Raw genomic sequence first — 13,447 nt, 5'->3', positions numbered from 1 at the left:
ATGACCCTAGCAACACAAAGCTACTTAAATCATAAATAATCTATATCCTCAACTTTTCAAAGTAAGGAAGCTAAACATTACCAGCTAGAAACTATCAGCTGAAGCTAATTTGCATGTGTGTTGCCTGCATCAGTGAGCTGACAGTCAAATCCAAAGCAATGAAAACTGAGCAAAAAGGCCAAGAAAAAAGACAAAAGACAAAATGGCAGAAAGAGAAATAAAACTGGGAGAGGGAGGGAACAGAGGTGGATTTAGCAGACGAGGAGGGAGGAGGAAGAGAGATTATCTCTCTCTAATGGCTAACCTGTTGACAGCAACACTTTTCAGCACCTCTATCTACATATCTAACATTACTATCTATCTTACACACACACACACACACACACTAAGATGGGTTTATCAGTGGGGGCTGTCAGTCTGCTCCACGGCTCATGCGGATATCAGACTTTAAAAAGTGCAAACACGAACTGGAGATGTCACGGCGCACAGAGGCGACCTCAGCTTTCTCTCAGCTCCTCTGCTGCCATCACGTTACATTTCGAAAATGAATCTGATATCCGGCTTTCATGTGCACTGCCGACAGACTGGAAGGCTCAATGTTTCTCTGCTAAGGTCTGGTCTTCACAAATGGGAAATTGTGGTAAATGAAAGTGCTATTTTTGGATGTAAATAAGTTCTGTGCTCTCAAACTTAGAAAAAGAAAAAAAAAGTCATCAGCTCTAAGCAATTTGCTTAGATTTAATAAATTGATGAGATCTTAACAGAGTGTCTGTGAGAGAGAGAGAAAAAGAGCCTTGGTTCAAAGATCCTACAGGTGCAGTGATCTATGGAAATTTAACTGCCACAAAAGTAGCAAACACAACACAAACACGTACATGACACACCCAGCCATAATCACACAACTACAATATGCATAATATTATTCGCATTAAGTCAGTTTGTCCTATCAATAAAAAAATCTTTACAGTTTGTAGAAGAACATCAACATCACAAAAGCTGATGCGTCCACACTGAAGTAGTTTAGGACTTTTTGGCTTTTTCTTGCTTGGAATATTACTTGGTTTATCAAATGATTGCACAACTGACCTCTTATACCATTGTACTAATAATGCAGGAAACCAACAATCTGCTAAATGCACCCTCCTCCACTTTCATCAGGACACTTTGTATCGGATCTGGAGCTCCCCTCAGACCTACTGCACACACTTGTTGTGCCAGTGTGCAGTTGGATGCCTGCAGCATGTGGCCCAGATGAAGGCAGAACAACTTCTTTATACTGAGAGAAACATTTGTGCAACATTTCGACCAAAATAGACCTGGTCTCCACCGCAAAGCTGCCTTCATTTTAGGCGCGCGCTCACACACGCACACACACACTCGAAATAAGCCCAACGGAAACACGGTGGGGACAAAAACGGCTACAAGTTCAAGTGGAGCAAACCAAAGTGCACCAAGTTTAAAGCGACTTTTTCACACCGACTTCACATGTGGACAGTGTTTCCTGTCACCAGCGCGCAAACCTGAACTCGTCTCCAAACTGTCATAACAAGGTGCAAAAACCAAATAAGTACTGCAAACTTTAATGTAACTACTGGATTTAACGAGTTCCAGGATGATGGATGAAACATACACACTCACTGAGATAAATGTGAATGACGTGAACGTCTATCGTCGGTAAAAACATCCAGTTCTTACCTGCTCTGCTGCTCTAGCTGTTGCTCTTCTCTCCAAGAAAACTTTCCTCTCCCAACATCCGAAGCACTCAAGTCCGAAAAGTGTGACTCTAAGACCAGAGAGGAAAATACAGACAGGTCGTCCTATTAAGGGGGGGGGGAACCCTTCACACCGACCCCACGGCAGCTCACTGTGCCATGGGGAAGCGTCACTTTTTGGACTGCTCCATTCACAAATCAAATCCAAAGCAAAGTCCGTGTGTGAGTCACAAAAAAGGGCGATTTTTGTAAGTGTACAAAAGTGGTTTACCGCTGTGGACCTGTCTGCCCCCACACGGTCCCAACTTTAAAAAACGGTCTTTTTAAAAAAGTGTAGTGTAGAAAGAAAGTCTGTAAGCAGTGGCGCACGCTCCTCGTCCCGCCGTGTGCGCCGTGTCCTCAGCAACAGGTGTCAGGAAGACGGTGAGATTTGTTCACGGCCATCCCAAGTTTCCGAGCGCTCTGCGGATAATTACGCACGCGGGGAAAATGAAAAGGAGGGAGGAGGGAGGGAGAGGAAGAGGAGGGAGGAGGAGGTGGGGGGGTTCTCTCCAAAGTTGAGCGTCGAGAAACACGAGAAAAGTTTGGAGACGGAGAGAAGAGGAGGGGAGGGGAGGGGAGAGAAGAGGAGGGGAGGGGAGGGGAGAGGAGGGGAGGGGAGGGGAGGGGAGGGGAGGGGAGGGGAGCAACAGAGCCCACAGGTTCTCCCTGCCTGCGCTGTCCTCTTAGTCCACGGCTGTAGCACTGACCTCTGCTGCCGCGTGTGTGTGTGTGTGGGGGTCTATACAGATACAGAAGGAAAGATAAGGTGTGAATGTCCCACCACCAAACAGCAAGCATGAAACGCGAGGGCACAAACTTTGTGAATCCGCTTCCTCCATTTGGAGATTAGAAGTGTCTTTAATTCCGAAGGAATCAAGCCTCGAGTCTCCTGAAGCTTTGTTCAGTTTTTCAGTGCTTTGGGTCTTTTCATGAGATCTGCTTGTGAAATACAGCTACAGTGTGTGTCTGTCACAATAATGAAAAAGTGTAAAAGTTTTCTCCCTTTGGCATCTGAAGTAAACTGCAGCAGTTCTGACACATCAGATACTCCTGAAGGTACCGACTCTGTTCTCCAACATGTTTCCACTAAATTCCATTATTACTGATGCTGATGAGGTTTACAGAGATGACCTGTGAAGTGTTGAAGTCAACGGCCTTTCTCTGATGTATCAGTGTTAGATTTGTAGAAATGTTAAAACCTGCAGGAAAAACATCCATCAGGATTTGGATTTGAACTCACTCCTCCATTTGGAGACCAGAAGTCCCTTTGCCTTAGGAAGGACGGAATCCTTAAATCTGGCGCCTTTACCTGCAGAAACCCTCCTGACCGCCAAGGCCACACTGTAATGAGTTGTCTGTAGAATTTACAGTAATTACCTGCCAAAAAAGTTGCCAACAAAGTCTCGTAAAATCTGCACCTAATTACTGCAAAAAGAATGACAATATACAACTGGATACATTTTATCCAAGTCCAAGTGTTTTATTGAATTAAAACCCTACAGTTATATATTTTGGACTAAAGTTGCCAGTAAATAGCTGTTAATAGTTCATGAAACAATATGTTGTTGTGAAATGTTTTTACTGGTAATTTTTGTAGTATTAGGTAGTATTACTTGGAAATGATGCAACGGTACGGAGTTGTTTGCAAGCCTGATGCTGTCTTTGCCCTGTTACTGACCAACGCGCAGCTTCACTCTGCAGTGCTGCTGGGGTCGTAACAGCTTAGGTAAAATAACGGGAAATTACAGTCACTCTTATAAATAAGACAATTTTGTTCTCACCAAATAAATTACAGTTGCTGCTCTGCTTCGGTCATCAAATGCTCTTGTTCCTCGTCCAAATTCAACTGCCAAAATCAACACTTTTCAGCTGTAATGTGCATCATCTACAGTCAAGATACAACTCGCCTGTAATTGTACAATATGTTATTGTGGAAAAATGCTGTTAGCAACTATAATGCTGTCTTTTTTACCCATGATGCTTTGCAATATACAGTTAAACTCAGTCAAATGACAGACCAAGCAGTTATTGTTAAACTTTACAGTAGAAATTACAGCAATTTGTTGCAGTGCATTCTGTAACCAGTTTTCGAGGACATGAGACCAACGTCATGAGAGACTCACTCCTCATCTGAAAGTCATCATCAGTTCTGCTGCATGTCATCGATTGTCTTTACCCTGAGGATGCTTTTCTTTAAATGACATGGCAGCTTTGGGGGAATTTGAACTGAGAGCTTTAAAAGTCACATGAATGGACAGACTGAGGAGGAAAAAAAGGGGAAAATGTCATCAGTGTGGGGGATGTTTGGACTGTTAGTGGCTAACAGCTTATTTTAGGAGCTCCACTCCTCTCACATTGTTTTTATTTCCTCTCCAAAGTTTTTCCTACTGCTCACTGCCTCCTTCTGTCCCTTCCATCTCACCGCTTCTCGGCCTCCTCCTTTCCCTGCCCCCTCATTCATTACGCCTACAGCTTAACAATTATATTGACTTCACAAACTGTTTATTAGAGCAAATAATTCCACATCTGTATGCAAAAAAAGTAACCCAACAAGAAATAATCGGGCCTCAAACCACACTGAGATCATCAAGCTTCAAAACATCTAACACAACCTGAGTGTGTGTTTTAGATTGAACTGCTGTTTGTTCTGGTCTCAACCCTCTCTTTTCTCTCCCCTCCCTGTTTTCTCCTTCTCTCCATCACCCTCTCCTTCTTTTTCTCCTCAGTCATGTGTGATGTGATGTGTGATGATTGAAACCACATCGTCCCAAAGCCAAACCAAGCCTTCCCCACTTCCTCTGCAGTCACTCAAATTTTATTTCTCCTCCCAGCTCCTCATGTGCCTCACTCCACTGGATATGTTGTTAATATGGAAAAGACTTGGCCTGTATGTAGATGGTATACTTCTGTCTACACATATGGGGACAAAAATACATGTTATCTCAATGACATCTGTGTGATTGTGTTTGTTGTGAACTCTCACTATCAGGGGGATCATATCAACACTCAATCCGTGCAAAGAAAAGTGTGATGTGTGTTTGTGTGTGATGTGTCAGAGAGAGAGAGAGAGAGACGGAGAGAGAAAAGGTGTGAGAAACAAATCCAAAAGGTGAAAAGCATACATTTGAATTATTACACATAAATTAAAACAGGGGCCTGGAATCTTTATGTTTAAGGAAAAGGAAAAACAAAACACAAACATTAGTGATCATAATAGGTTAAATGATCTGTACTTATTTAAGGATTTTCTACTTTATTTGTTCCCAAAGCACAATGTTGTTTCTCATTCACACACACACAAAGTGTCAGTCTGACCCACCAGGAGGATTTCAGGGTTTAGCATCTTGGCTAAGAGCACTTTACACATATAGACAGCAGGATCTTGGGATCAAACCAGAGACCCTGTGATTGGTGGACAACTGTGAACCACCTGAGCCACAGCCCCAGTTAATTTGTTCCAGGGCTGCAGCAACCATTGTTCTGACAACATTGCTTTAATGTTCAATTTGATATAGCATGTTAGAAAATAGAGCAGAAAGACTCCTGTCATAATTTTGCAAGTGTTTATTTAGTCTAACCATCCGTCCAAATCCAAATTGGTTATAACGATTTGTAAGCAAATCCTTACATTTGTTTGATTCAACATTTTTGTTTGACACATCACATAACTTCATTTTATTTATGGACAAAGTAAACTAACTGTGTGTCTGTGAACTAATTAAGTTTTGTTCATTTGTGTACAGCTCTCAGCTTTTCTTTGTATGCATACTGTCATCTTTAGGCCACTTTATGAACTCCAGCCAGTTTTTGTACATGGTACAGCAATTAGATCATTGTCTTCACCTTTTCCTTGAATCTATTATACATGATGGACTTCTTACTATGCCCCTCACATATGAGCTCATTTTCATACTTTCTGTTCTGGAATTGTGTGATACACTGCAGAAGATTGACAGCAGAGACACCGATGAAATGACGTCTGCTGCCTCCCCGTCCTCTCTCTTTCTCCCATCACATAAATCAGGGAGGCATACATGCGTTTCCCTATGCTCTTCCTCCTCCTTTTTCCCACTCTGCCCATCCCTTCTGTCTCCCTCCACTGGGTTTTATTAGGACAGTCGATGGGGAAAGCAGAACCGGTCCTCAACGCACTGAAAACATGTAGAAATCGTTGCCATATGTCAAGGTAAACATCAGCACATATGCTCCATTTACTGACTGTCAGGAGCTGCTTCTCAGCATGTTTGTTGACTTTTTTGAAATCAGAATGACCCGATTGAATCCTGCTAGAAACAGGGGAGGTCAATTATTTGGTGAAGGTCAGGGTCAAGTTCAGTCAAGTTGGGTGGATTTTCTAGTTAAAAAGGTGTATAACAACGTGCACGATACAAACCTTAAACAAACTTTATTCTTTCCAAAATCTCTTTTCTGTGTTAATGTTCTACAGATGAGTAACAACCAGCTACATTCAATCGTGAATCACACAAACACGAGCGTACTGCCACCAAAGGTTCACAGTAAATAACTGGAACAGGATGAGGCCTCTCCAAAGGATACTGGTCTAGATAATGAAGAGTGAGATGTGGAATAATGTAATTATTATGGGTGGATAGGAAAATACACCACTGGTGACAAGATAAGAGACAGAGTGACAACAGATAGAGAGAAGAAGGCAAAAAGAAAGGAAAACAAGCAGAGGTCTGGAAAAAGTACGGAAAGGAAACAAAGGGAAAGACGTTCCAAAGGCAAAATAATCACATACTTAAGAAAGACAAACACACAAGACAATCTCACCAAAACAAAATAAAGATAAATCCATATTTTATTCCATTCTCGCATTCCATTTTTTACACACAACACGAGTTCCAGTCATCATCGTTCCCAAAGACAAAACATTATCAGTATAAAACAGACGACAAAATACTGGATTTACAACACGAGCTCATATCTGACAGTTTCATTGTAAAATAAGAACCATTTGTTAAATGTTACAAAAACTCAGCAAAAAGAAAAAAAAACAAGAAAAAAGAAAAAGAAACTGCACTGAACATCAGGGTGAGATTTCTCCTCCCAAAACAGACGTCAGATGTGTGTGCAACGTATGTAAATCCTCATCATTCAGCTGTGTGTCTTCCAGGCATTTGTTTGTAGGAAGCAGCACTAAGCAGCTGCATGTGGCCAACAAGTCACGTCTTCAGCACTCGTTACAGTAGATCAAAACCCTAATTTGTGAAGCTTTTTCTTGAATTGAAGCAACTATGACTTCGAGTGACTGGTGCTGTGAGCGTTTAAATCATGCTAAAGCTGTCAGCGCAACAGGAAACATGCTTCGGAACAAGAAACTGATACAGGGAAGAAAGAAAAAAAGTTCCCGGTGGACACAGAGCTTTTTAGTAGGTGCAATGTAGGTTTCCAGTAACAGTCTCCTGTGTATGGAACATATCTGTGATTACTTTCAAATCACACACACACACACACACACACACACACACACACACACACACACACACACACACACACACACACACACCGGTATGGACACATTACGTAACATACTAATAAATGACATGTTTAATTAAACATGATTAGGGTTATATATATTTTTTTTTTTTCAAAAGAAAAAATATGTAACAATTATTTTATATTCCCTCCCCCCAAGGAAAAAAATAAAAATCCTATTTCTCTTCATGTTAATTCTAAAAGGATTGTCACAAAAAGGTGAGTGGATTATTTGAACTCATTGCAGTTTCAGAATGGACACCATGAGTGAACTAAACATGGTATTTCTTTAAAATGAAACACAGACCATCTAAACTTTTAATAAAGGGATTATTGCGATTTTTCCGTTTGTGCCTTTTATCATTAACAGAAAACAAGATGAAAACATCATGTTTCCCAGATGGAAACTGTGTATCTGGTAATGACACCCTTCTCTTTACAATCTACACATCTATCTAGAGGTTAATGCTGAAAAGAAACTGCAAGTAGGGACGTTTCATCAGATACCTGAAAAAAAAATTAAATAAAAATACAAACATACAGGAAGTAAAATAAATTTTAAAAGATAGCAGCAAATGATGTAAAGAATGAAAGGCAGCTGAAATAAACACACCTTTGTATTTGAACCAATCAAATAATGTGGCAACAGCTATGCAAGTCTAGAATCAGAAGCACAACTCACCTTTACCTTTTTCATACAGTTTTTAAAATATTTGTCTTTCCTAAAATACACCAAGTCACAATAACAACTTCTGATTGCCTGAAAGGACACAAGATGACCACTGTGAAGTGTCACAGAAGGGAAATGCAGTGAAAGCTCCTTCTGTGTTGGAGTAGTAGGACAAACACACATTTAATGTCTCAAAACAGCAAACATTTCCAATCACCCTGCATCCCAGCAAAAAACTTTGAACTGACAGACTACAAAGTTTCCCTCAGTTGGCACCGTGTGTTCAAAAGTAAACCAACAAAGACACCGATAAACAAAGACAAACTGGAATAATACTTCTTAGGAAACACGTGAATTTTTTTTTCTGTGAAAATGACGTGAGCCAAGAGCATAAAACAGAAAAGCTGTGTGTGAGAAAATCTTCATATTCATATGGGCTATTGGAGAATAGACACTTCACATGGGTAATGTTTGGTACATGTTTGCTTGTTTTATTCGGGCTTTGTGTTCTAATGAATGTGTGTGCAGTCGAGGGTCAGCAGCTGTCCTCCAAGGCGTTGACCACTTGTTCCAAAATGTCGGGGCATCGGTCGGCAATCTGCTGCAGGACCTGATTGGCATACTCCTGGAGCTCTGCCCCCTCCCTCTCGCACAGCGCTAACTCCGCCTCCTGCTGTGGGAGACACAGCGAAAAGAACGAGATTTTAGTCAGTTTCAGAAACCAGCATCTTATGATACAACCGTCACAATTTCACCAATTGTAAAGGGATAGTTCCCAGCATTTTGGAAACACAAGGCTATTTAAAAGCTGGTCATCCTAGCTTAGCATAAACACATTAAAAAGAAAGAAAGGCTGAAATAAAACCTTCAGAGGATTATTTCTTGGGAATCACCACATAATTTACACATAACATAAAAATACATTTACGTACAAAGCTAAGTTAAAAGTTTAGTCTCAAATTTAACAGACAGATAAGCTTTATTGCCATTTGTCCAAATATAAATAACTCTACTTGCACATTGGAAATCTTCAGCAGCCTCTTTAGTTAAGTGTATTCAGGATCAAAGTAGTCTATAGTAATACTACAGTACCATAAGAGGACAAAAGAAAACAGCAGCCCTCACACTGTGTACATTATAGCACAAGAGTAACTTACTGCACTGCAATGTAAAATTTAAATAAAAAGTCACATTTCAGTCATCTGGTACTAGTCATGACTACTATACCTACTGTACAATACAACTGTAGAATCGGGGCAGCCAGTGTCAGAGAGCTGGCAGAAACAACTGTCAAAACAGTGCAGGGCAAAATATTTTCAGCGTATAAGATTTTTCCGGTGTCGATTTTCTTGATACCAGACAGCCCAACTCCAGAAACACTAGCAGCCAACAGCGGATAATTGGTAAACATTATTATAAGAAAGAACAATTGTAGAAGTAATTTCACAGTGCGACTTATTGACCTTTGTCTGTACAGTGTATGAGCACCAGTCCAGGGAGTGTGTGGAGTGTGTGTGCTCTGTAATTATTAGACATCAATCTCTGTGACCATTAGAGGAGGGTGAGAATATTTCATAGCAGCTTTTTTTGTTCTCTGTATGTATTGTGATAGAAGAAGCTGTTAGTGAATTTGGTTCAGCGTGTGATATCTTTATCTCCATGAAAGAAAGCCAATGAGCACATTTCCCAATGCTACGAACTATTCCTTCAAGCAGATCAAGAGAAGCAAGATGAAGTTATAATAAGGATTTAATAAAATAATATTGAAATAATTCAAGGATATGATGCTAAAGAAAGAAAGGAGGTGGATGAAACACAAATATCAGTTAAGCACACCAGAAAAGGCAGAAACATAAACTCTCCTCACAACCACATGGATGATCAAAGAGAATGTTTAAGGTGTGACACACAGACACACACACACACACACACACACACACAGACACACACACACACACACACACACACACACACACACACACACACACACACACACACACGCACACCTACACACACATCATACTGTAATCTGAAAACACCACAACGTGGTTCTTTCTGCTCGCACAGAGTGGAACATTTCTGTGAGACAGCGCTGTCATTTTCTTTGGCTACAGTCGGGCTGAGACGTCAAACCTAACTGACTTAATGACCAATACATCTGTATCAATAAGAGCGCTGCTCAAATGGTTGTGTACCACAAGCCCACATTTATGTTGATTTGAGTGTATGTGAGTTCGGGGCCTGGGTCAGATATTGGCAAAAACTTTCCTTGTTAATTCTTAACCTCTTCTCTGTGCTCTAATCTCCTAGCCAGCAAATCTCATTGTATGTCAAAGTTGTTTAGTTCATGTGTAAAACTGCTGCCCTAATAAATCCCACAAAAATGAATCTGCATTATCCAATATGCAGTTTTTATTTTATTATGATTATATCTAACCTTATGTAACAATCAGGGTCAGTATTCTTGCCCAGAAAAACTTGCATTGTAGGAAGTGTAATAATCTAGGTTGTTATATGCTTAGAATTCAAAACATCTCATGTCTCATGCATCAATGCTCCAACTTTATGTACTATAAGTACTAAATAATGAAATACATTAAATAATCATTTGTGTGGAGGTAGTTTTACAGTAATGAGGGTTAACTATTTTGAGAATGATTGATAGGTAAAGAGTAGGAGAAAGTGGAAAACATATAGTATTAGATGATGGTTAAGACAAGAAAATTAATGGAAAAGAGGAATGACGGGAAAAGTGGAGGGAATAAGAGTAAAGAGGAGAAGGAGAGTTTGAAGCCATGTGTAGGAAGCAATGAGGCTTGAACCTTTTAGCTCTCCACAGTATGTGTGTGTTTATGTTTGTGTCTGCATGGTTTGGCGCAATTTGGCCCCCACTGAAAGCCCAATTAACTTTACACTGTTTTTTGCAACAACATTATCTGGGCATCAGCAGTAATATACCATGAAAACAAGAAGAGAGAAATAAAATGTAGAGCGGACTTGTACGTTTTGAGCACATAGTCCAACTTTTATTACCTGTCGGGGCTTTATCTACTGATCTCTACACCTTGACTTTTATCATTTCCATTCTTTTGTATTCCCATCCATAACGGTGAAAAAGATTAAGAAGGCCCCCTTTTATTGTGAAACACATCTGCATATTTCCTACATGTCAGTTTATGTGTGTTTGCAGGTAATTCAATTTAATGGCTTTGCATTTCAGTTGCAATCCCACAGAAAAACATGACAGTAAAGATAAGGCTATAAGATGACTGAGTAGAGATAAATGGTTTAGTAAGTATCTGTCGTCTATCTTCCGCTCCCTGACTCACAGCGCCTTGACCTGGCCAACAGAAAAAGATTATCATAATGTTAGTCCCCCTACAGAACAGAAACTGGATAATACACACACTCCATTATCAATAACTCAAGTGTTTAACAATTTAAACTTTCTGAACGGCACATTTTTAACAAGTAAACCAAACATGGAAATCAGCTTGACATTCACATTTGATCTGTGTTATCAGCAGCTGCTTGTGTCCATTTAGCTCCATTATCGAAAACTGAAAAATAAAATGTGCCATTGTTAACATCAGCATTTATTGGCCTTAGGCTGCTATGGTTTTTGGTTTTGATATATTTCTAACTAAGTTCTGCAGTAAAATCTTAAAACGCAGCAACACTATGAAAGCTTTCAAATAAAAATATAACATGAGCAGTAAAAAAGGTGTTAGACATAATCCCAGTCCATTATCAGTGCTTTTGTTGTAACCCTCTCATTTCTTCTCACAGATTGCACAGATCTTTGGGTGACAAACTAATTTTCTATTTTTTTTCTAATTTTGAAAAACATAATTTCAGGATTTCATTTGAATATTTTTGTAATCTCAAAAAATAAAACAATTGTTTTACAACAAATATTACAAAACTTCCTGTTCCACCTTTTTCTATCACATTCATCACGTGACCTTTAGAAAGGTCTCTGTGAGTACCTACTGATCTACACCTCTTTCCAGGCACTGAGAAGGTGAGTATATCAAAGAACTGCATACATGCACACACATGGTTTAGTCAGTGCTGGACCTCAACATAGTTTGGCAAAATTGCCTTAAAAGGTTTTTAGATATATACAAAATATACATGAAAAATATCTGACTGCTTGCTTAAACAGATTTTACAGTAAAGCTGTGTACAACACGTTTTCATATCATATAGGTATGAATGATAGTCAAAACTAGAAAAAAAAATCCTCCTTTTTTCTTTGAAAGCAATCATAATTACATCCTCTGCAAAGAAAAATTGCCCCCATGTTGCTTAGCAATAATCTTCCCCTCTTGGTACAATCCAAAGCTCATTTATGGCCTAAACAAATCAAACATAAACAAAGTTGCATGATACAATTTCCAGTTATAAGGAATAACTTTGGATGATGTGGTTGTAAGCTCCCATGGATCACATCTCATGCAATCACAGTGTGTGGTCAGAGAGAAATGTAGATGAAATAATGCAAGTGGGCAGAGTGTTAGTGTTGCCAGATTCATGACTCTTGTAAGTGTGTGTGTGTTTATGAGACGCATTAGTTTAGGTGTTAGTGAATGTGTGCGTGTTTGTGTGATACAGTGGTTTGCGTGTTTGACATGACAGGTGTGCATGAGTCCACAGCATGAGGCTAAATTGTACTCTGCATTCTCAATTTCTGATTTAGTGAGTGAAAGAGGAGATTGTGGGAAGGAGAGAGTTAGACAGAGGTATAAAGAAAGACGTGTGAGTGAAAAAGTTAGTGTGTATGTGGGCCTGAGTGTGAGAGAGAGAAAGGCAGGGATAACTTTGTTGATAATTTTTACTGCAGACATTAAAGCGCCATTATCATGATGGATCATTATCTGCTTTATTGCAGACCTGGACACACATGCACATGCTCACACTCACAAACAAACACGCTTGAAGCCTTACAATTGTGCACAAACATGTACATGCACACACACACACACACACACACACACACACACACACACAGGTTACAGTTTTGAGAATGAAGGGATGTGTGTATGTGTTTGCAGGACTTGAACCTCTTTGCAAAGGAATGCTAATGTTTTCCAAAGAAGCCATAACTCATCAGAGAGAGATTAACAGAGACAGGGCAATGATCGACAAATGGGCAGAGGTAGAAAAAGAGAACAAATGTATTATCTAACCGAAGTGCATTAGCCCATCCTTGAACAGGTCACCTGCCTGCTGTAGACACACATCTTTCACATTGCTTGACTACAAGCAGCTTTTACTTTACACATGATCCTGAGGTCAGAGGTGGATTTCTAGTCAGAAAATTGTCCTAGTCCACTTCCTGTCAGTGCATTTTATACATTTACCTTTACTTTGTTTTGACTGGTTTAGATGAAATCCTGCTTTATGTACCATGAAAGACCAGCACCATGTCTTTATGGATCAAGGCTGCTTACAATGAAGCCCAATGACTTGGCTCATTGAAAAAACATATGAATTGCTACACAGACAATGTAGTTACTCT

The 13,447-nt window shown here is 39.8% G+C and overlaps 2 protein-coding genes across 13 annotated transcripts in view; both read right to left on the bottom strand.

The window, feature by feature from the left end:
* Positions 1-1,835, bottom strand: part of wnt5b (wingless-type MMTV integration site family, member 5b) — a 68,431-nt gene extending 66,596 nt beyond the window's left edge. The window contains exon 1 of one of the 2 annotated variants that reach the window (XM_067489547.1): positions 1,696-1,835. The gene's annotated coding sequence lies outside the window, so the exon portion shown is untranslated. The remainder of the gene's footprint in view (positions 1-1,695) is intronic. The other variant, XM_067489548.1, reaches the window with a different exon arrangement.
* A 4,723-nt stretch (positions 1,836-6,558) lies between these two features.
* Positions 6,559-13,447, bottom strand: part of LOC137106374 (ELKS/Rab6-interacting/CAST family member 1-like) — a 105,746-nt gene continuing 98,857 nt past the window's right edge. For all 11 annotated transcript variants that reach the window (XM_067489534.1, XM_067489535.1, XM_067489537.1 and 8 more), the window contains one exon: positions 6,559-8,596. In XM_067489534.1, coding sequence (XP_067345635.1) covers positions 8,459-8,596 — 138 coding nt within the window. In that variant the 3' untranslated portion in view covers positions 6,559-8,458. The remainder of the gene's footprint in view (positions 8,597-13,447) is intronic.

Source organism: Channa argus, chromosome 21, assembly GCF_033026475.1.
Source record: "Channa argus isolate prfri chromosome 21, Channa argus male v1.0, whole genome shotgun sequence".
NCBI classification, from domain to species: domain Eukaryota; kingdom Metazoa; phylum Chordata; class Actinopteri; order Anabantiformes; family Channidae; genus Channa; species Channa argus.
Note: the sequence above shows the minus strand (reverse complement) of the source record. Positions and strands in the feature narration are given on the sequence as shown.